The 21,542-nt window shown below is 36.9% G+C and overlaps 1 protein-coding gene across 1 annotated transcript in view; it reads left to right on the forward strand.

Annotated features, from left to right (window-relative positions):
• Positions 1-21,542, forward strand: part of STK26 (serine/threonine kinase 26) — a 60,087-nt gene that overhangs the window by 33,567 nt on the left and 4,978 nt on the right. Inside the window, exons 3-8 of the mRNA XM_019653895.1 lie at positions 281-511; positions 9,337-9,393; positions 17,428-17,536; positions 17,636-17,793; positions 19,074-19,259; positions 21,121-21,269. Of these exons, the coding sequence (XP_019509440.1) occupies positions 281-511; positions 9,337-9,393; positions 17,428-17,536; positions 17,636-17,793; positions 19,074-19,259; positions 21,121-21,269 (890 nt within the window). The remainder of the gene's footprint in view (positions 1-280; positions 512-9,336; positions 9,394-17,427; positions 17,537-17,635; positions 17,794-19,073; positions 19,260-21,120; positions 21,270-21,542) is intronic.

The following is a 21,542-nucleotide window of genomic DNA, read 5'->3' on the forward strand; positions in this document are numbered from 1 at the left end:
TAAAATGTGCCTGGCCCTTTGGCAGGCATCAGGGACAACATTTGCTGTATAGCATTGTTTGTGGGAGCAGGATCAGCTAAACCCAGTTAGTGTGAGTGATCCAGTAGAATATGGACCAGCTGACGGTTTGGGGTTACATTGTTGTAACAAAGCACATGTGAAGAGTCAAGGGAATTGTGTAGGCTTTTAAAAAATGTGTTAATATCATATGTGATTTATTTTCCTTCATTTAAAAAAACTTGATGCAAAACATTTGTTTTCTTTCTCTTCCCCCTCTTAGAATAATATAGCCGATCCTGAAGAACTGTTCACAAAATTAGAACGCATTGGGAAAGGCTCCTTTGGAGAAGTTTTCAAAGGAATTGATAACCGTACCCAGCAAGTGGTTGCTATTAAAATCATAGACCTTGAGGAAGCCGAAGATGAAATTGAAGACATTCAGCAAGAAATAACTGTTTTGAGTCAGTGTGACAGCTCATATGTAACAAAATACTATGGATCATATTTAAAGGTAATGTGTATGCTATATTATTTAAGTCATAAGGTATTTGCATTATAAGTTTTTCTTTCTTTTTTAAATTCTATTTTTGAAAAGCAATATCTTAAATTAGGATTTGGCAGTCTTTGGCCTCCAGGCAGAATCTAGCTCCATTCAGAGCGCGAAATAGACTGTTTTTAGATTTAACAGCTGCATCCTGAATGCATCCCAGGGCTCAGCTGCACCATTTTTCTACACCTGAACTTTTGGTTTGATGGAGGAGCAGAAATGCAGCTGGTCCTTGAGGCATATCCTTTGTCAGGAAAGAGCTTCCCCCATGGGCTTTCACGTGTTATTCTCAATGGTCCAGTCTGTCTCAACCTCAGAATTGATGGAATATGTGGAATATGTAAGTATGTCACTTATTCCATTGAGGTATGATGGTTATTTACACATTTCCCTCTCCCTCCGTGTTGTGAGCTCCTTAATGGTAGGGAGTTTAGTTCAACCAGTCTTGGTTTTTACACCACTTAGCACAGGGCATGGCACATCTTAAGCACATGAGAAGTATTTGTTGAAATGAAATTAAATGGAATAATACCTATGCCCTCCCCCCATCCAAAAAAGAAAAGTTGGATTTTTAGTTTCCAAGATCATAGAATTAGCAGACGCCTAACATTCCAGCAGATGGAGATGTTAGTGCATAACAGAAAACTCTTTAGTAAAATCCAAGAGTTCTTGGGTTCTAGAGTTAGAAGTTAGATTTATGCCTATTGAATGTGAAGCATAAGTAGTTAGAAAAAAATCTTGCTTAGATTAGTATTTAAATTATGTTACAATTAAAAAATTTTATCCCAGTGTTGAAAAGTTTCAAAGGAAGGCAGCTAGATCTTTGCTTTCCAGGGTTCACAAGAGGGGAAGGCTTTTTTTGTTTGGTTGGGTTTTTTGTTCACCTATCTCTAAGTCAAAAAGGATATGTTTATAACTTATCAAGCTGTTGACCTGCATAAAAATTAATGCTACCTTTTTATGTTCTGACCAAATAAACCCTATGGTAATTTATATATATATATTAGTTAATACTGATACAGAAATTCATCAATTTCCCTACCTTCTTCCAAATGCTGATTTATTCTAATATTACATGAATTAGATAAATGTGGAAAGAATGCATAGTAAAATGAATCATTAAACAGCCAAACAGTTACTATGTGTCATACACTTTACTAGGTGCTAGATAAAAAAAGAAACAACTCACTCTTGCCATTAAGGAGTTCACAGTCCTATATTGCGCTAAAAAGGGCAGCTTTTGTGATTAAGTATGTACAAGGTACAAATAGAGCACATATACAAGCAAGTAGTCACTTATATTCTTTTTGGGGGATGGTGTGAAGGCTTCCAAGAAAAGGTAATACCGCTGGCAATTCCTGTTCAATTTATTTCTTAGTGTTAGCCATTACTCCATTTTACTATATACATAATTATTTGATTCTTTGTGACATATTTGCATTCATATTCTTTCCTAAGAAGCTTATTTAGTAGGTCATATTCCTTTTTAGGAATCCTATGAGTGGTCACTCAATCTCAATAGTTTTAGGTCCTCCAACTAATTCCCATAGCAGATTTAGTTGTAGGCAGCCCCATAAATTTGTTTTCTTGTGTGTGTGTGTGTGTGTGTGTGTGGAGAGAGAGAGAGACAGAGACAGAGAGAAATGTTTGTTCATTCTGGTTTACTCTTTCTGGATTGAATCCTGGTAATTCCAGACCCACGCTGGAGCAAACCTGAACCCTTGCTATTTTTAGGCATCTGTAACAGATAAGGTATTTTTGGTAACTAGCTTAAAATATTAAATAAGCCCTACTTAAAATAGGCTATTTATTCTATATTATATTGAAAATGGGTACTGAAATGGTATTGACTGTTTTGTTGGTTGCTTATCACCTTAGTTTATTCATATTCAGTACTCTCAGGGAAAATGAATTGGAGCTCTGTTTGTATTATTTATTCCTAAGATTTCCCCTTTTAAAAAATTCCCCTCATAGTATACATGTACCAGTCACCCAATAAATACTTAATTCTTAAATAAATAAAACTGATAGTTTGTTTTGTCCAAATCTTGACTGTAGAATGTTCTCACACCAATCAGTGACACAAAACCATTATCCGAGATGTCTTTTTAAGGATTAAACTGAATGATTTTTATTTCCTTTACTCATCATTAAAGTCCATGATATGAAAGACTACTTTGAAGAACATGTCAGTTCGTGGAAAAATTGTAGAAATTCACAGCTGGCTGATATTATTTGTATCCTGAACCTATTTACATTAAAGTAAATAAATATGTGTGTGTATTATCTCTATATAGATGTACATATATACACACAGAGAAAAAGAAATATGATTTTATAACCGTTTAACTCCATTTAAATTACTTTCTTAAATTGACCAACTTGTTTCTTTTCTTTTTTTAATTAAAATTTATTGGGGTGACAATGGTTAGTAAAGTTACATAGGTTTCAGGTATACAATTCTGTAATACGTCATCTATATTATCACATTGTGTGTTCACCACCCAGAGTCAGTTCTGCATCCATCACCATATATTAATCCCTTTTACCCTCATCTACCTCCACCATCCCCTCACCCCCACCCCCTCCTCCCTTACCCTCTAGTAACCACTAAACTATTGGCTGTGTCTATAAGTTTTTGTTTCTTCATTTGTTTGTCTTGTTCTTCTGTTGTTTTCAGTTTTTTATCCGATATATCAGTGAAATCATATGGTTCTCTACTTTTTCTGTCTGACTTATTTCGCTTAACATAATAATCTCAAGATCCATCCATATTGTTGCAAATGGCAGTATTTCGTCTTTTCTTATGGCAGAGTAATATTCCATTGTGTGTATATACCACATCTTCTTGATCCAATCATCTATCGAAGGACACTTTGATGTTTCCATGTCTTGGCCACTGTAAATAGTTTATATAAAAACAGTGTGACTTTGTGGGCCTGCACTTTTTTAAGTAAAATCATATCAAATGTAATAGGGTTCTGTTTAATGAAGTCAATGTAATTCAAGGCTACATTCTTGTACCATCAGGGAACTGCCTTATCAGTCAACTTATGTTCTTATTGTGACCCATCCTTCCATTTCAGTTGACATGGGGAATTTTGTGAATCAAGTCAATTGAGTAAAGTAGGATATGGGTGTTTCTCAGGTTGTCCTTACACAGGGTATCATATATAACCAAGACCTCACTGTAAGCTGCAGGAAAAGTTATTTCATTTGAGAGAAAACTATATACTCTCTGAACCTGTATGCAGTTGTAGTGATTTCCTTGAGACATGCAAAAATGTACTAGGTATTCATTTTGACTGAGCTCACTGTTTAACTTCATTTTTAAAAACAAGAGTAAAAACCAGACAAACACATCAGTATGACCACAGTATTTTCCTTTAATTTTAGTTCACTGCAGATTTTCTTGAGAGACAAAGCTAGTCTTTATGAAGAGTGCTAAAATAAGCAAACCCTTCCTTTCTGATCTCATAATATTGGAAGAATCTCTTATAATTTTTAAATATTTTTCTAGTTCAATGTAAATCTTATAATGAAGCTCACTCAGGCATTGCATATAATTTGAATCGTGCCTTTATTTGCTGTTGAAAAATGCCTTTATATTTCTGTTTATGTTAAGGAAGTATACCCTCCTCCACGTACTACCACCACTGATATTTATTAAAACAAAAACAAAACAAAACCCCTGAATGATTGAAGCAAAGTGTTCCAGGATAGAGTTTGTACAATTTTGTGGCCTTTACATTATTTTTCCTGAGACTTGTCTGTGCTCACTTCCGGTATTTGATGAATGTTTCTGGAATATTCTTTAATTTTAAAATAATTTGAGTTTTCTTATAAAAGTTGAAGGAAGTCGAAAAGGGAAAACAATTTCTCCTTCTTACAGTGTTTTTTTCTCAAAATAATAATAGCTTTAAACTTCATATAACACACCTCTAAGAAGCTCCATATTAGATTCAATTCAGCAGATATTTATTTATTGAGTGACCACTATGTATATTCCTCTCACTCCAAATATTTGACCTGGTCAGTCTCATCCTCTTTATTCCGATAACTTTTAAATTCATGTCTCTGGTTCCAGCCTCTCTCCTTAGCCCCAGATAGGTATATCTAACTTGCCTCATATTACCCACTTATCTGTGGGTACATCCAGTGCAATAACCCTAAAACTGGGGAGTAGCATTTGAACTAGATCTTGAGAATGATTTTAATGGGGGTTGGGATGTGAGGGTGATGTACAGACAAGACATTCTAGATTGGAAGAAAAGAATTCAGAGGTGGCAAGGTGTCTGGCAAGATAACTCAACTGTCTGTCCCTTGCAATTCTATAATACTTTATGTTCTATTTTTTGTTGCAGCAAACTATAATCCTAAAATTTACTATTTTAACCATTTTAAGTGTACAAGTCTGTGGCATTAAGTACATTCAGGTTGTTATATAACCATCACCACCATCCATCTCCAGAACTTTTTAACCTTCCTCAACTGAAACTGCACATAATAAACCATAACTGCCCATTCATTCTCTCCTCACCACAGTCCCTGATAACCACCATTCCACTTTCTGTGTCTATGATGAATTTCACTACCCTAGGTTCCTTATATAAGTGGAATCATACAACATTTATCCTTTAGTGACTGGCTTATTTTATGTATACATGCTGGCTTATGTGGTCAATGTTATGATTGGCTGTTGGATTTATAGACCAGCCCACTTAATTCAACATATACTTGTTATGTAGTACAATACATAACGATCTCTCAAATACATATAAGGAGTATTTTAAATATATTTTTCTATGAGCAAAGGAATTCCAAATTCCACAGCAGCATTTCTCTCTCCTTTGGCCAACTGTCTGCTTTAGCAGCAAACAGCTGGGTTGAAAGGCCTCACAGGGTGACAGAGTTAGTACTTCAAACACCAGGAATTTCTTAACACTAGGCTCCAACCTCTCCTCAGTAAATAGTACAATTCTAGAATACTTTTTAGGCGTTTCAAATTTTGGAACAGAGAGCCATTTCCTAACCCCTAACTGACCACCCATGTTGATGCAGGACTTTAAAACTTACTCCTCCAACCCACTGTGAAAATGTGTGGATCATTTTCTAAGTGGAGAAACTGGAGTTTTTCCTTCAGGGACTTCCTATGCTTAAATGTGCCGGATGTACTGTTATGGTTTCCATTCGCTTGGCTCTTTTGGAATTGTAAACCAGTATGTAGATATTATCTTAGCCTTTTAAATCATTTAAAAGCAAACCAAACATACTTACTTGCATTCTCCAACACAAACATCTTTTACCATAAATCAAAGGTAGAAATTGTAGTCCCCCCAAAAAAATTACAAACGTAGGGTATAGGCTTTTTAGTCTTGCTTTGTTTGTGATTGGAGTTTTCATTGAGACCTGCTGTGAACAAGGAACTGGTAAGAAGAGCCCCTGTGGGTTAAGCTTCCTTGAGCAGGGAAGAACCTCACTAGCTCACCATTGATGCCTATGCCCACTCAGGCCTTGCTTCAGTCCCCATGCCTGCCCCGCAATCTTCTGAATGTCCAGACCTATTACCATCCTCCAGTGAGGCTTGTCTCCGGAAGTGGTGATCAGAAGGAAGCAGCCAGAAAAGCCATCGGGCAGCTCTGGTTCTCTGCCTGTCTCAGAAGAATCCTAGTTCCACTGAAAAACTTCACTTGCTAGGAGGAAACCTTCTTTTCAGATCTGGAAGTTGCTTAGTTATAACTTGAATCACAGTTTAAGCTTTCTATGAATATTTTTTAGTAAAGAACAGATGGTTGGTAAGTTTCTGTTTTGAATCTTTACCAAACACACACACACACATTGTTTTTAAGCTTGGAAAACAGGTGCTTTCATTCATGCAGAACTGCAAAAGAGATAAACATGTTTTACAAGATTCTTTTATTTTTCTTTTAAATGTCAGGTGAATGGGATGCATTGTGAATTCATAAGGTAGACTATTGTACATACTAGAAACAAACTTGTGGCAAATGAAAACATTCTCAGGCTATACAGCATTGTGGGAGACACTTTTTTCTTAAAAAAGAGTATAAGGACACATCAGGTTCATAATTCTCAGGTTTGGCGTGCCTGATTTCTATACATAAAAACGAGTTAACATGAACCAACCTTGGAACTCCTCTCCCCTGTCCCCCATAATGGGGATTTATTTCCTCTCTTTCCTACTGTAAACACTGCTGCTAGCAAAGACTCTCAGCTCTTTCTTTCCTCAGTTCAAGCTGCCCTGCTGTGACAGGAGACAGTAGATGCCAAGATTGGGGGGAGGGCACATTGTTCCTCTCTTTCTCTTATACATCCTACACAGTGTGAATATCAAGAAAGAAAGGAGGAATCCTTTCATCTTAAATTAACTGAGCCCTCCCTCCCTAGTCCCTAACCATAAGCTGTATCCCATTCCACACACTACAATTTCACTAAACGCTCATCAACATGTTACTGGAATCTATTGTCTGCTATATAATACAGCCCCAGCCTCATGGAGATGCTTGGACATTTTGAATGGAGCTTCTGTGTACTTCCCAGAGATTTTAGACTTGGAGAGCTACTGGCAGTAGCTTGAGAATCTTCATCCCACAGCTGGGGTGAGAGAGGTGTTCTTGGCATCCAAGTTGAAGCACAACACTGAATATATTTTCCCCTAGAAACATTGTTATGGTATAAATAGTAGTTAGTTTCTCCGCTACTCTTCATGCTATACTGTGGATACCTTTGTGATAAATTTTCTTTTGGGGGACTACCCCAGGAAACTAGACAACATTTTTATGGGAAAATGCTTGCTTTCCAAATTCCAAACATCTTACGTAAAAACGGACTTGTGAAACACAATCCGTTCGCAACTTGCTTACTTGCCAGTATAGTAAAACCAACCATTCCTCTTCCAGTCAACTCTGTGGTCCCACAAAAATTCATAGAATACTGCTGATGAAATGGTATGGGGAGAGAGGTATCCCTAGGATTTCAAGCTATAGTTGAAAGAAGAAAGAAAAAAGAATGGTTTATTCCAATTTTTATCTGATAGTGCTGAATGGTGTGTGTGTGTGTGTACGTGCACGCATATGCAACTATTTTGGAAATCACATATATGTACTCCCCCTATAAACCACATTTCCTCTTATACATCTTATAGTGAGTTAACTCTACCTGGAGTAATCATGTTCTTTTTAAGCTATACATTCCCTTTCTCTTATCCATTTACCTATGCAGGGGCATAATATTCTTCCTAGATTCCACATGTGTATGAAAAATGCCCATTAATCATGGCTGCTAAAGGCTCTAAAGTGTATTAAAACAAAAGCCAAAAACTAAAATAAGGCAAAATATCCAGGTCCTCACTATAAAGCCCCATTCAAAATTTCTACAAGTCTCCATTTACTACCTCATTCTTTAATGTATCTTTCTTTTCCCTTCAATATTATCATTCAAAATAATAATTTAAAGCTATGGTTTACACAATGAGATACCACCTCACTCCGGTCAGAATGGCTATCATCAATAAATCAAACAACAAGTGCTGGCAAGGTTGTAGAGAAAAGGGAACCCTGGTGCACTGTTGGTGGGACTGTAGATTGGTGCAGCCATTATGGAAATCAGTATGGAGGTATCTCAAAAAACTGGAAATGAAACTACCTTATGACCCAGCAATTCCACTCTTGGGTATCTATCCAGAGAAACCCAAGACGCTAATTTGGAAAAATATATGCACCCCTATGTTTATCGCAGCACTATTTACAATAGCCAAGACTTGAAAACAACCAAAATGCCCATCGGTAGATGGCTGGATTAAAACAATGTGGTAAATTTATACAATGGAGTATTACTCAGCTATAAACAAGAATGAAATCGTACCATTTGCAACAATATGAATGGACCTAGAGGATATTATGTTAAGTGAAATAAGTCAGTCGGAGAAAGACACACCATATGATCTCACTTATATGTGGAATCTAAAAAACTGAACGAGCAAAGTAAACAGAAATAGTCTCAAAGACATAGAGGAAAACTGATGGCTGCTAGTTGGGAGGGGAGTGGGGACGAAGGAGAAGGGGAAGGGATTAGACAGTATAAATAGGTAGCTACAATATTGCCACAGGGGTATGAAAGACAGTTCGGGGAATATAATTAATGTTGTAAATATTTTGTAGGGTATCAGATAGTCACATGTCTTGTTAGGGAGACCACTTCATGGACGGTGTAGAGGCTTGATCACTGCACTGTACACCTGAAGCTGATGTTGTATAATATTGTATGCCAACTATAATTGAATATATATATATATATATATATATCGTCACAGGATGTGGAGTATAGTGTGGGAGTGGAGTCAATGGAATTGTAATAGATATGTATTATATGGGGGGAGAGGGATGGAGGATTGGGGGGAGGTTGTCACTTTGAGGGGTAAAAAGTATAACTATTGCACTGTGTTGTACACCTGAAATTAATTAAAAAATAATAATAATAAAATAAAAGATAAAAATCTATGGTTTATTTTTTCCGGGTTTTATAAAAATTGCTAATAGTTATACAATAAGAAACAATAACTTGTTATTATTCTAGCTATATCATAAGTAAGTTTGGGGGAATGTCAAGACTCAGAACTTTACTTTCATTTGTGAAGTTCTATGGAAAAATAATAGTCGGGGTTTTAAACACCTGATTTTAAATGCAGTACATTAGTTTATCAGATATAATATTTATGCTACTATGTTATTTGGCTCAGGTTTGTAATTATAAATGTTTTGTGGCTTTTACAGGGTTCAAAATTATGGATAATAATGGAATACTTGGGTGGCGGTTCAGCGCTGGATCTTGTAAGTATTTTTAAATTCGCACATGCAGACACACACACTCACACACACAGACATCCATAGTTTAATTTTTTTCTTTTAATTGGAGTAAGCAATGGCTTTGGGGCAAGGTAAGTAGTTGCTTTAATTAATACCTTCAAATTAAATTCTTTGTTCAAGGGCCACTACCCTTAGGTAGACGTCAGTTGTATTGCAGGATTGAACATGTTGCTGACATTCTTAGAGTGTATAAGCAATGCAAATAGCTTAATAAAATGAAGCCCCCCCAAATTAGGAATGAATATGTGACAGTTGATGAGAGTTTTGCTTTGCAAATGTATCCAGGAAAAGACTGAGTGTTCTTAGATTTTTAAAAACATGTAATTCAGGTAACTGTCACTAAAAGTGGCTCTTGGCCTATAGACTCAGTTCTCTACAGAGTTCTCTCTGCTCCTTTATAAGTCATTTGGAAATGTGATGTTACAATGACTGGGAAGTCATTTTTAGTTGTTACAATGACTTGGAAGTGCTACAGCCATTTTAGTGAGCAGGGATGAGGATGTTAAAATCCTGCAGTGTGCAGGAAAAGTTCTACCCAATGAAGATGTGTTCACACCCAAAATGCCTTTGAGAAACACTGGTTATTTTCCCCAAATTAGTGTGATTCTATCAGTGTTGATTCCCCCCCACACACACCTTTACAATCTTTATTAAGATGACATTGTATTTGAAATTCAATATGAATTTCTAGAGACAACATTTTGTAGTGGAATGACCACTGGGAGTTTGAAGTTATAGGGATGGCTCTATTCATAACTAAATCTGTGATTGAACCAAACTCATAAATACCTTGCACTTGGATGTCCTATAAAACAAAGAAGTTGCACTGAGTTATTTTTAAGTTATCTTCCATCTATAATATTATATGACATATTTTATTAGTATGCTTCTGCCTTTGAAATTATAGAGTATGCTCTTTCTAAAAATAATGTTTTGATGATTAAAATCATCAAGTAATATTTTAATTCTTATTTTTTAAAGTGGAGGTGAGTTTTCCTAACTGAAAGCGATTAGATATTTTTAAAAGGCTTTAATCTTGACTGCCAATAACTCAAAGTTTCATATAATCCTATGTGGAAACGACCATAAGAGATTTTCTTTTCTTTAGACAGGATAATGCTTAAACCATTCTAAACAAATGGTAGTTAAACTTGGTGAAGAGTCTCATCTCCTTCTAGGAGTTTGACTTAGTTTAATCAGTTGCTAAGTTAAGTGATTCTTCCTTGTGTCTAATCTAATTCTTATATCCTAAAGCTAGAACTCATTTTTTTCTTCCCCCTCCTCTCTAGTGAGAAAACACAACGGGTATTTCTTTGTATAATAATCCTTCATTCATATGGAGTCATATTCTCCTGTTGAAGTTAAATGATCTCATTTCTATTTGTGTTGTCACATAGTTTTATAATGCAGTAGTCTTTTTATTAGCTTCACAAGAAGCCTCACAATTTCTCTCTGATCTTCCTTCCACTCTTTAAACAGTAAGAGACCTTTCCAAATTTATCAGTTAACCTTACCTGGTCCCCCAAGGAGCTCACCATGTCGCCTCCTTGTTTTGTAGGCATTGAAAAAACTGGTCCACTGCTTTCATCAGGATCACTGATAGCAATTTTAAGCATTGGATACTGGCCCAATCCTAACTAACGCAATGTGTATTGCCCAGTAGTAGTTTGGTCATCTCTGAAGGAAATGATTGTGAGATCTTAAGCTCATCCTGCCATTCTGATCTCTGCCTAATAGAACAAATGCCATTTTGCATACATCCAATGAAATTAAAATTTCCTTCACCTTGTAATAGCTGAAAATCAAGAGACCTAGGTCCCAGTCCTGGTTCTGCCATGGACTAGCTGCCTAATACTGGACAAGCCATTTAACCTCTATGCCTAATGTCCTCAAATGTTAAATGAAGAAATTAGATTAATAATATCTGTAGTTTAATTTTCCTAGCTCTAAAATTTAATAATATTGCAATTTATTTACAAACCTCATTTAACTGGACATTGTAGAGAGAGCAAATGATGAGACATTTCTTCTCCATGTCTATACAAATGAATGCTATCATCTGGGGACTCTAATAAAGGATTAGGCTTAGAAGCTTAGGCTACCAGGAATAAGACAGAACGAGAGGGTTGCTGAGCAGAGTGTGTATCACTTTAAACTAGTACCTGACTAATGGAATATGACTTAAAACTTGTAATTTATGTCAACATGACATAGTGTATACTTCAAGATTCTCTCCCACTCTTGAAAAAAATTAGTTGTATGTCACCAGACTTTAAGCGTATGGTATGACATTTGATTGGATTTATTACACCTCGCTCCTCTTCAATAAGAATTGTAGTAGCTTACAGCAAAAGCACATATATAATGAGACTAAGAAAATAAAACATGAGCACCAAGGAAAAAAGTTGGAAGTGATATGCTAACTGTAAGAGAAGGCATAATATAACATGCTGCATTTGGAACAGGCTAGAAGTCAGGAAAATCCCAGAACCCACAAGCATACATTCTTTGAAAGAGCAAACCTCCCTCTCTTACATATCTCAGTTGACAACAAAGGCAAATTTCCCAAGGCCGGTACACTGCCCTGGAGACAGAGGTATTAGCTATTAGAGACATGGGCATGGTCTTCAGTCATTGGAGAGAAGTTCAATTATGCACTCCAAGTACAGTGGACCAAGATCTTGGCATTGTCTCTCCTAGGGTTGCATTAGAAATGAAAAACAATCTCTGTTCCATCTACTCTAATTTCCTTCTCTTTCCAACTGTCTTTTTTCTCCTTTTCTAATCATTATCAACATGGCTAAGGAACCATTTTAGCCATAAGGTTTGAGATAGTTTTCTGTCTGATAATGAACCAGAAAAACTCACCTGTACCACCACTCCATTCCCATTTCCCTGCCATAAAGCCTCTTCTCTCATCTTCTTCCAGTGCCCAGTTAATTGAAATTTTATATCTACTGAATTTTACACTGAACCTAAATATACCAGATATGCTCATGGGTCTTTAGAACACCTTTTTTGTTTGTTTTTACTTAAATATATATTTTTAAATTATTTAGGTAATACACTGGTTTATCCAGGCTAGTTTTAGTTCTTCAGAATGATAGCTTGTGCCCCTTATATGGACCTTGCCCAATTTCTTAAGTAACTAAGAGTATACCTCCTCTGTCCCTGTCAACATTTTATGATCAGTGATACTAAGTACTAATCTTGAGTAGTATGACATTTGCCTTTCAGTTATTTGGTAGTATCTCAGAATTTCATTGCCAGGAATAAATAAAATAATATGCCATTTTCACCTTTTTGGATGACTTTAATCACTACTAATTTTAATGTTTTATTTTTCAATTAGAGTTAACATACAATATTATATTATTTTCAGTTGTACAACATACTGATTACACATTTATATAACTTATGAAGTGATCACCCCGATAAATCTAATACCCAATAACCATACATAGTTATCACAATACTATTAACTATATTCCATAAGCTATATTTTACATCCCCATGACAATTTGGTAACTACCAAGTTGTTCTATTAATCCCTTCCCGCATTCACCCATCGCCCCCTACCCACTTCCCATCTGGCAACCCTCAAAATGTTCTCTGTATCTACGAGTTTGTTTCTGTTTTTTGTTTGTTTATTTTGTTCTTTAGATTCTACATATAAGTGAAACATATGGCATTTGTCTTTCTCTGTATGACTTTTTTCACTCAGCATAATACCCTCTAGGTCATCCATGTTGTTGCAGATGGCAAGCTTTCATTCTTTTTTATGGCTGAGTAATGTGCCATTGTGTTAGGTTGTTGGGAAAGTCATGACATATTTTTTTCTATATTTTTCATTGCAAAAATGCGTCATGACTTTTCTGACAACCCAATATATATGTATCACTTCTTCTTTGTGCATCCACCTATTAATGGACACTTAGATTGCTTCCATATCTTGGCTATTGTAAATAATGCTGCAATGAACATATGGATGCGTATGTCTTTCTGAATTAGTGTTTTGGGTTTCCCTGGGTAAATGCCTAGAAGTGGGATATTAAATCCTTTTTTATCGCTTGTTATAGCCTTTGTTTTAAAGTCATTTTGTCTGTTGTAAATATTGCTATCCCAGCTTTTGTGTTTTTTTTTTCATTTCCATTTTCATGAAATATCTTTTCCACCTCTTTCAGTCTGTGAGTGTCTTTGGATGTAAAGTGAGTCTCTTGTAGGCAGCATATGTAAGGATTTGTTTTGATTACAGCATTTAATCCATTTACATTTAAAGTAATTGTTGATAGATATGTAGTTGTTGCCATTTTATTAATCATATATTTTTTCTTTCTTCTTAAGGAAGTCCCTTTAACATGTCTTATAATATTGGTTTGGTGGTGATGAACTCCTTTAACTTTTTCTTGTCTGGGAAGCTCTTTATCTGTTTTATGATTCTACATGATAGCTTTGCTGGATAGAGTAATCTTGGTTGTAGGAGCTTGCTTTTCATCACTTTGAATATTCCGTGCCAATCCTTTCTGGCCTGCAAATTTTCTGTTGGGACAGCAGCTGACAGTCTTATGGGAGCTCCCTTGCAGGTAACTAACTGCTTTTCTCTTGCTGCTTTTAAGATCCTCTCTTTGTCTTTAACCTTTGGCATATTAATTATGATGTGTCTTGGTTTTGGGCCTGTTTGGGTTTATCTTGTTTGGGACTCTCTGCACTTCCTGAATTTGTATGTCTATTTCCTTCACCAGGTTAGGGTAGTTTTCCATCATTATTTCTTCAAATAGGCTTTCAATTCCTTGCTCTCTCTCTTCTCCTTCTGGTACCCCTATAATGCAAATGTAGGTGTGATTCGTAATGTCCTAGAGGCCCCTCAGACTATCCTCATTTATTTTTGGATTGTTGTTTTTTTTGTTGGTTTGTTTTTTTGGGTTTTTTTGCTGTTCTGATTGGGTGTTTTCTGCTACCTTATCTTCTAAATCACTGATTTGATCCTCAGCTTCCTTTAATCTACTGTTGATTCCCTCTAATGCATTCTTCATTTCAGTTATTGTATTCTTTATTTCCAACTGGTTCTTTTTTATGTTTTCTATCCGTTTTTATGTTTCTTATCTCCATGTTGAAGTTCTCACTGAGATCACTGAGCATCCTTATAGCCAGTGTTGTGAACTCTTTATCTGGTAGGTTGCTAGTCTCCATTTTGTTTAGTTCTTTTCTTGGAGCTTTGTTCTGTTCTTTTATTTGGGACTTGTTTCTTTGTCTCCCCATTTTGGCTGCCTCACTGTGTTTGTTTCTATGTATTGGGTAGAGCTGTTACATCTCCCAGTTTTGGTAGAATGAACTTATGTAGCAGGTGTTTTGTGGGGGCCAGCAGCACAATATCCTTGGTCACCTGAGCCGGGTGCTCCAGGTGTGGGTTGTGTGTGCCCTCCTGTTGTAGTTGATCCTTGGTTGCATCAATGGGAGGGACTGACTTACGGGCTGACTGATTGTGCAGACTGGCGGTGACTACAGTGGAGGAGGTGCTGTACAGGGGCTGACCCTACGGAGCAGTACTCACTTTAGCAAGACACTGTTGCCTGCCAAGTCTTCCCTTTGGGTGTGTCATTTATGGAGGTGGTTGGGTGGTGCTGTGGTGTGGTCTAAAGCTGGCCACTGGGTGTGTTGGTTCTGGGGCCTCTTGGTGGGGGCTGTGGTGTGAGCCAAGGTCAGCCACTGCCTGCCCTGCCTGAGGCCACTTGGTATGAACTGCAAAGGGATCAGCACATGGTTGCCGCTTGTGCTTGGGTTGGAAGTGTGGGAGTGACTAAGCTTCCACTAGTACTGGCTTTAGGGCTGCTTAGCAGGAGGTATAGGACACACTGAGTCCAGATGCTGCTAGTTAGGGGTTTGTGGGCCTTTGAGAGATTTTAGGAAAGTCCTTAGCATAAGCCAAGACCAGACGTTTGTATGGAAAAGCTGCTGGAAGTGGCTTGGGTGGGTCCACAAGTTGGGTGGAGTGGGGTCTAAGGGAATCGCCAGGGTGGAGGGAATTATGTTAGCTAGGTTGATGGAGACTCAGACTTGGCACCCACCTGAGTGTGAAGGCATGGTCAGGGCTGGGCTCAACAAAGAACAGTGGCTTCTGCCCGCACTTCTGCCTGGGAGAAAGCTGTCCCTCCAGCCTTCACCCTGAAACCAGGCAATTCAGTTCCTCCCTGTTTGTCACTGGTGCCTTTTGAGCTGTTGTCCTAGTGCTGGAGCTCAGAGCAAATGAGTCTGTCAGCGAGTAAATCCCTGCACAAGCCCTTTAAGAGCAGTGCCTGGGACTCCAGCCGACCTCTGTCTCACTCAGCCATAATTTCCACTGGTTTTCACAGCTAGAGGTTGTGGGGACTTCGCTTCCTGACACTGGAGCCCTGGGCTGGGTAGCCTGGTGTGGGGCTGGGACCTCTTGCTCTTCAAGGGGTACCTTCACAGCCAAAATATTCATCCCAATTTTTAACTGCCACATGTGGGTGTGGGACCGGCCTTTTTCATGTCTCTGCCCCTCCTACCAGTCTTGAGGTGGCTACTTCTATATATCCTTCACTATAGGACTTCTGTTCAGCTAAACTTCAGGCAATTCTCAATGATGGCTTTTCTGTCATTTAGTTGTAATTTTAAGGTGGTCGTGGGAGGAGGCAACCTATTCCACCATCTTGACCAGAATCTATTCACTGCAATTTAAATAGAAACTTCTGGGCTGGAAGTTTATAGATGTGAAAGTAAATAGACAATGTTATCCGGGAAAGGCACCTATTGAACTACAGATGTCCTTGCAGTATACTATATATCCAGACCACAGTTAATATTAAATGGTGAGACCAAAATATGGGTTCTATTTTAAGCTGTTAAAGTTCAACATGAAATCGCCCTTTATTCAGAATAAATATGGCATTCATGAAAGATGAAATACACAAGGTGCCAAAGGGTTGTGAATCCCTCCCAGTGTGAGGCAGAGTGGTCAGTGTTTGATTTTCACTACCTCTTCCTTCATTCCAGCAAACAGAACTCTACCACAGTTCTGACTTTAGTTTCCCACCCTTTCCTGTAATAATATTGTACAGTCTACCGTTTGTGCTTTATGAGGTACCAGAATTTTAAAATAACCATTTATTTTAAAGAGTGATTTTCAGATATTCCATTACAAGTTCTCTGAAACCTAATCATTGCTTTCCTTGTATTCCAGTTGGAATTATTGGCTTTGGTACAGGGATGGGGAAATAAAGGGAAATGTGTTACATTTATTTAAAAAACCATATCCCTCCATGATTTGATCTTTTTTTTTTTTACAATTAAAGTCTGAATAGTTTAATTATTATTCTCCTGGCTAAATTTTAAATTTGAGTCATAAGAAGTCTCCATGCTTTCACAATGTTATTGAAATACATAAATGCTAGGAACTGTGCTAGAGCTGACTTATATGATCAAATTGGGTTGTGGCAGAAATCTTAAAGACAGTCTGAGCTAAAAATCAGTTCAGTGTGAATATTTAATTAATTTTAAACAAATGCCAAAATTCAAGTAGGTGATTTCTCTTTTCCTGTCTGTCAAAAAAGAAAGCTAGTTTTGTCATTATTTAAGCATATCTTAAATTTGTGATGTAAATATTGGGTCGTCGGGAAAGTCATGACGCATTTTTGCATTAAAAACATAGAAAAATAAGTCTTTACTTTCCCGACGACCCAGTATTTAGAACCTCAGTATTTGGAGCTAGCATATAGGTAATACTGCCTGCATTAATATCTTTCAAGATTAAACCCAATAATTTAAAACTCTCCCAGCCCTTTGACTTAACTTTTTAAATGTTTACTCTCTTCCTTCACCTTTTAAATTTTTTCTCATTGGTTTGGTTTAAATATTGGTTTAAGAACCAGAACTGCTTCATACATCTAAGTGATTCCTTTATTTCAAAGATAATATGAAGTTTGAACTTGATTGTTCCAAACTTTCATACATGTATGTGTATGTGTGTTTTCCCCTAAGCTGCGAGCTGGTCCATTTGATGAATTCCAGATCGCTACCATGCTAAAGGAAATTTTGAAAGGTCTGGACTATCTGCATTCAGAAAAGAAAATTCACCGAGACATAAAAGGTATACAAAAATCTAATATGAACCTGAGAAAAATAGATGCACTGAGAAAGCTAAGGTTCTTTTCACTTTGTTTTGCTTTTATTTGTTTTTCCCTCCTAGCTGCCAATGTCTTGCTGTCAGAACAAGGAGATGTTAAACTTGCTGACTTTGGAGTTGCTGGCCAGCTGACAGATACACAAATTAAAAGAAATACCTTTGTGGGAACACCATTTTGGATGGCTCCTGAAGTTATTCAACAGTCAGCTTATGATTCAAAAGTAAAGTGTTACCTGTATCAACTGTTCTTTTTTGTTTTTTGGGGTTTTTTTAAGATTTTTATTGGGGAATTGGGGGAAGGGGAACAGACAAGTTGCTCTCCTTTTTGTTCATCAGTCTAGTTGTGGAGGACGTTGCTTCACTGGTGCAAGTTGGCACCATCATTGCGCTCTTCCCGGGCGAGGCAGATCAGTCGCCGGCTTCTGGACGGCCGCTCATGGCGGCTGCTGGCCGCTCACACTGGCTGCTGGCTACACACGGTAGCCCATGGCAACCCACTGCAGCAGGGGCTGAAGCCTACGCCTTCGCGGGCGACTCACAGCAGCCCAGCCCCAGTTGACTTGTTGTTCAGCATCTTAGCTGTAGAGGGCAATGTCACTGGCCCTCATATATGGGATCTGAACCGGGGACCTCTGGCGTCCTAAGCCAGCTCTTAACCAATGCGCCACTCGCCCGGCCCTGTTCTGTTTTTAATAATAACTTTTCTATAACATACTATCCTATTCTGCCTTAATTTTCCTTCTTTTTAAATTATTTCTACAGCTAGAGTTATGTCAAATGTTGCTGCTAAATTATAAGTTCCCTTGATGCTGGTAATACTCAGACCCTATTCCCTTCCATTTCCTTCCATCCCACTTGGAATAAAATCCAAAGTCCTTACTATCGTATACCTGGCTCACTAGGATCTGCCCCTTGTCTGCCTTAGCAGCTTCATCTCCTCTCACTCTCCTCTACATTCTATCTGCTTCAGCCACAGGGGCCTTATTGCTGTTCCACAGACATAGCAAGTACACCCTAGCCTCAAGACCTTTGCACTTGCCCTTCCCTCTATCTGGAATAACCTTCCTCCCAATCAGCTCTCTGCTCTAAACATTACCTCCTCAGAGTAGTCTTCCCTAGCCATCTTGTGTAAAATGGCAGGCCCTTGACCGCATCATTTATTATTTCCTTATCCTGAGTTCATTCTCTTCACAGAACTTAGCACCATCAGACATCATATTATTTCTTTATCTTTCTCTTCTGCTAGAACGTAAGCCCCTGGAGAGGATTTTTGGGTGGTTTATTCATCACCTGAATCCTCAGTGCCCAGAATGTGGTACTTGGTACAAAGTAGGGAATTTGATACTTTTTTTAATAAATGAATTTTATTAATAAAAATGTATTAACTTCACATTGCTTGAGGCACTTTAATATTATATGACCATTAGATTCCACAGGCTATTTTGTGACAGTATGTTGGAATGGAGTTTCAAGATAACTTTTTTTCTTTCTTCTACTTTAGGCCGACATTTGGTCATTGGGAATTACGGCTATTGAACTAGCCAAGGGAGAGCCACCTAACTCTGATATGCATCCAATGAGAGTTCTGTTTCTTATTCCAAAAAACAATCCTCCAACTCTTGTTGGAGACTTTACTAAGTCCTTTAAGGAGTTTATTGATGCTTGCCTGAACAAAGATCCATCATTTGTGAGTATATATTCCTGTTACTACTGTTGTTTCTTATCACATCTACATAGAACAAATGTTTTTTGTGTTTTCTTTTTCCTACAGTGAGGAATACAGTGCATGTGAAAACTGTCTAAGATCCATACAGGAACCTTGTTCTTCCCTCTATATTGCTAATTTTGTTCAGTTCTTAACAAGATCCTTAGTTCCTTTTCTCCTTCCCTTCTATCGTTTTCTGTTTTTCATGGCCCCTAGCTTCTTCTTTATTCTGTTGATCATTTCTTACTTCAGGGGGAAAGAAATTTGAGAAATAAAATTCACTTAATTAGGATATCATCATTAAAGTATATGTGTAACTAACTATTCACAATGATTTTTATTCAACTGTGTTTTCACTTTTCGTGAAAAGTTATGTTTGCATTTTACTATTTTCAAATTAATGTTTAGAAATTCCAACATGAAGTATACTTTTCCTGAAGTCTAGTGAGCTCCATTCATTTACCTAGCAAATTTGATTACAGTTGTTTGACTGCTTTTAAAATAAAGCTGCCTGACTTTTGGTGAGATTGTAAATTGGTGCAGCTACTATGGAAATCAGTATGGAGCTTCTTCAAAAAATTAAAAATAGAACTACTTTATGACTGAACAGTTCCACTTCTGAGTATTTATCTGAAGAACCTAAAACACTAATTCAAAAAGATATATACACCCCGATGTTCATCGCACCATTATTTACAACAGCCAAGATATGGAAGCAACCTAAATGCCTATCAATAGACTATTAGATAAAGAAGATGTGGTACATATATGCAATGGAATATTATTCAGCCATAAAAGAGAATGAAATCTTACCGTTTGTAACAACATGGATGGACCTAGAGGGTATTATGCTAAGTGAAATAAGTCAGACAGAGAAAGACAGATACAATGTGATTTCACTTATATGTGGAATCTAAATAATAAAATAAATGAACAAAGAAAACAGAAACAGACTCATAGATACAAAGAACAAATTGATGGTTGCTGGATGAGCGGGAGCTTGGGAGGCTGGGTAAAAAAGATGAAGGGATTAAGAAGTACAAATTGGAAGTTACATAATAGTCACAGTGATGTAACGTACAGCATAGGGAATATAGTCAATAATATTGTAATAACTATATAGTGCCAGGTGGGTACTGGACTTATCAGGGGATTGCTTCTTAAATTATATAAATGTCTAATGAGTATGCTGTACACCTGAAACGAATATAAAATAATATTAAATATCAACTGTAATTGAAAAATAAAATAAAGCTGTCCGATGACTTCTAGAAACTAGAAATATGCAAGAATTGTATAAGTTTGATGTAACTTTTTAAGTTGATAATGAAAATTCTGATATGAATAAAATACAAAGAAGGAAATATATTCCCCACAGTACCTGGTATTTGTATTTAGATGCAGTATGAATTAATCTGGGGATCATACAATGTGTTCAGCTAATAAAGTTACAAAGCCTTACTAATTTTCGTCCTATTTTTTTTCAATTTCCAATAAATATAATAAAAGTATTTTAAAGCACCATTGTGAGATGTTTTTCAAATTTTACATTATTTTCAAAATCTTTCCATGTGTTTCTCTGCTTTTGAGAAGGCCAGTTTGCTGGTAGGTAGGCCACTTTTTGCCCATTGGGCTTTAACAAATTGGTACCAAAGCAGTGAATTTAATTTGATTGCCTTGAGCCACTTAAAAATAGAATTAGCTATTGTCCTATAGCATTGTAGTTGCCCTCATGTCTACAGACATGCTTTTACACTTTTCAGCTTAAAAATTGAAATAATTTCTTACCACCCGTTGCACTCATAGTCTAGAAATATTCATGCATACTTCATTTTTTCCTTAGCGTCCTACAGCTAAAGAACTTCTGAAACACAAATTCATTGTAAAAAATTCAAAGAAGACTTCTTATCTGACTGAACTGATAGATCGATTTAAGAGATGGAAGGCAGAAGGACACAGTGATGATGAATCTGATTCTGAGGGCTCCGATTCGTATGTATAAATTATTTAATTTTTATTTAGATAGCCCATTTTAATATTGTATATCCTTAAACTGTGATTTCATATGCTTTCTCTAGCATAAAATATAATCTATATTCTAACATTTCACTTTAGAAACTATGAAGATCTTTTAAAATCACAGCCTGGAGTATAATGAATTTGAAAACATGTTTTTCTTAGAAGTGAATTGCTATAGTTTTAAATGGTCTCAGTCTATCCCCTAGTGGATACTTGAGTATATTACAAAATTTTGGAACAAGATTT

Source organism: Hipposideros armiger, unplaced genomic scaffold (genome assembly GCF_001890085.2).
Source record: "Hipposideros armiger isolate ML-2016 unplaced genomic scaffold, ASM189008v1 scaffold_210, whole genome shotgun sequence".
NCBI lineage: Eukaryota > Metazoa > Chordata > Mammalia > Chiroptera > Hipposideridae > Hipposideros > Hipposideros armiger.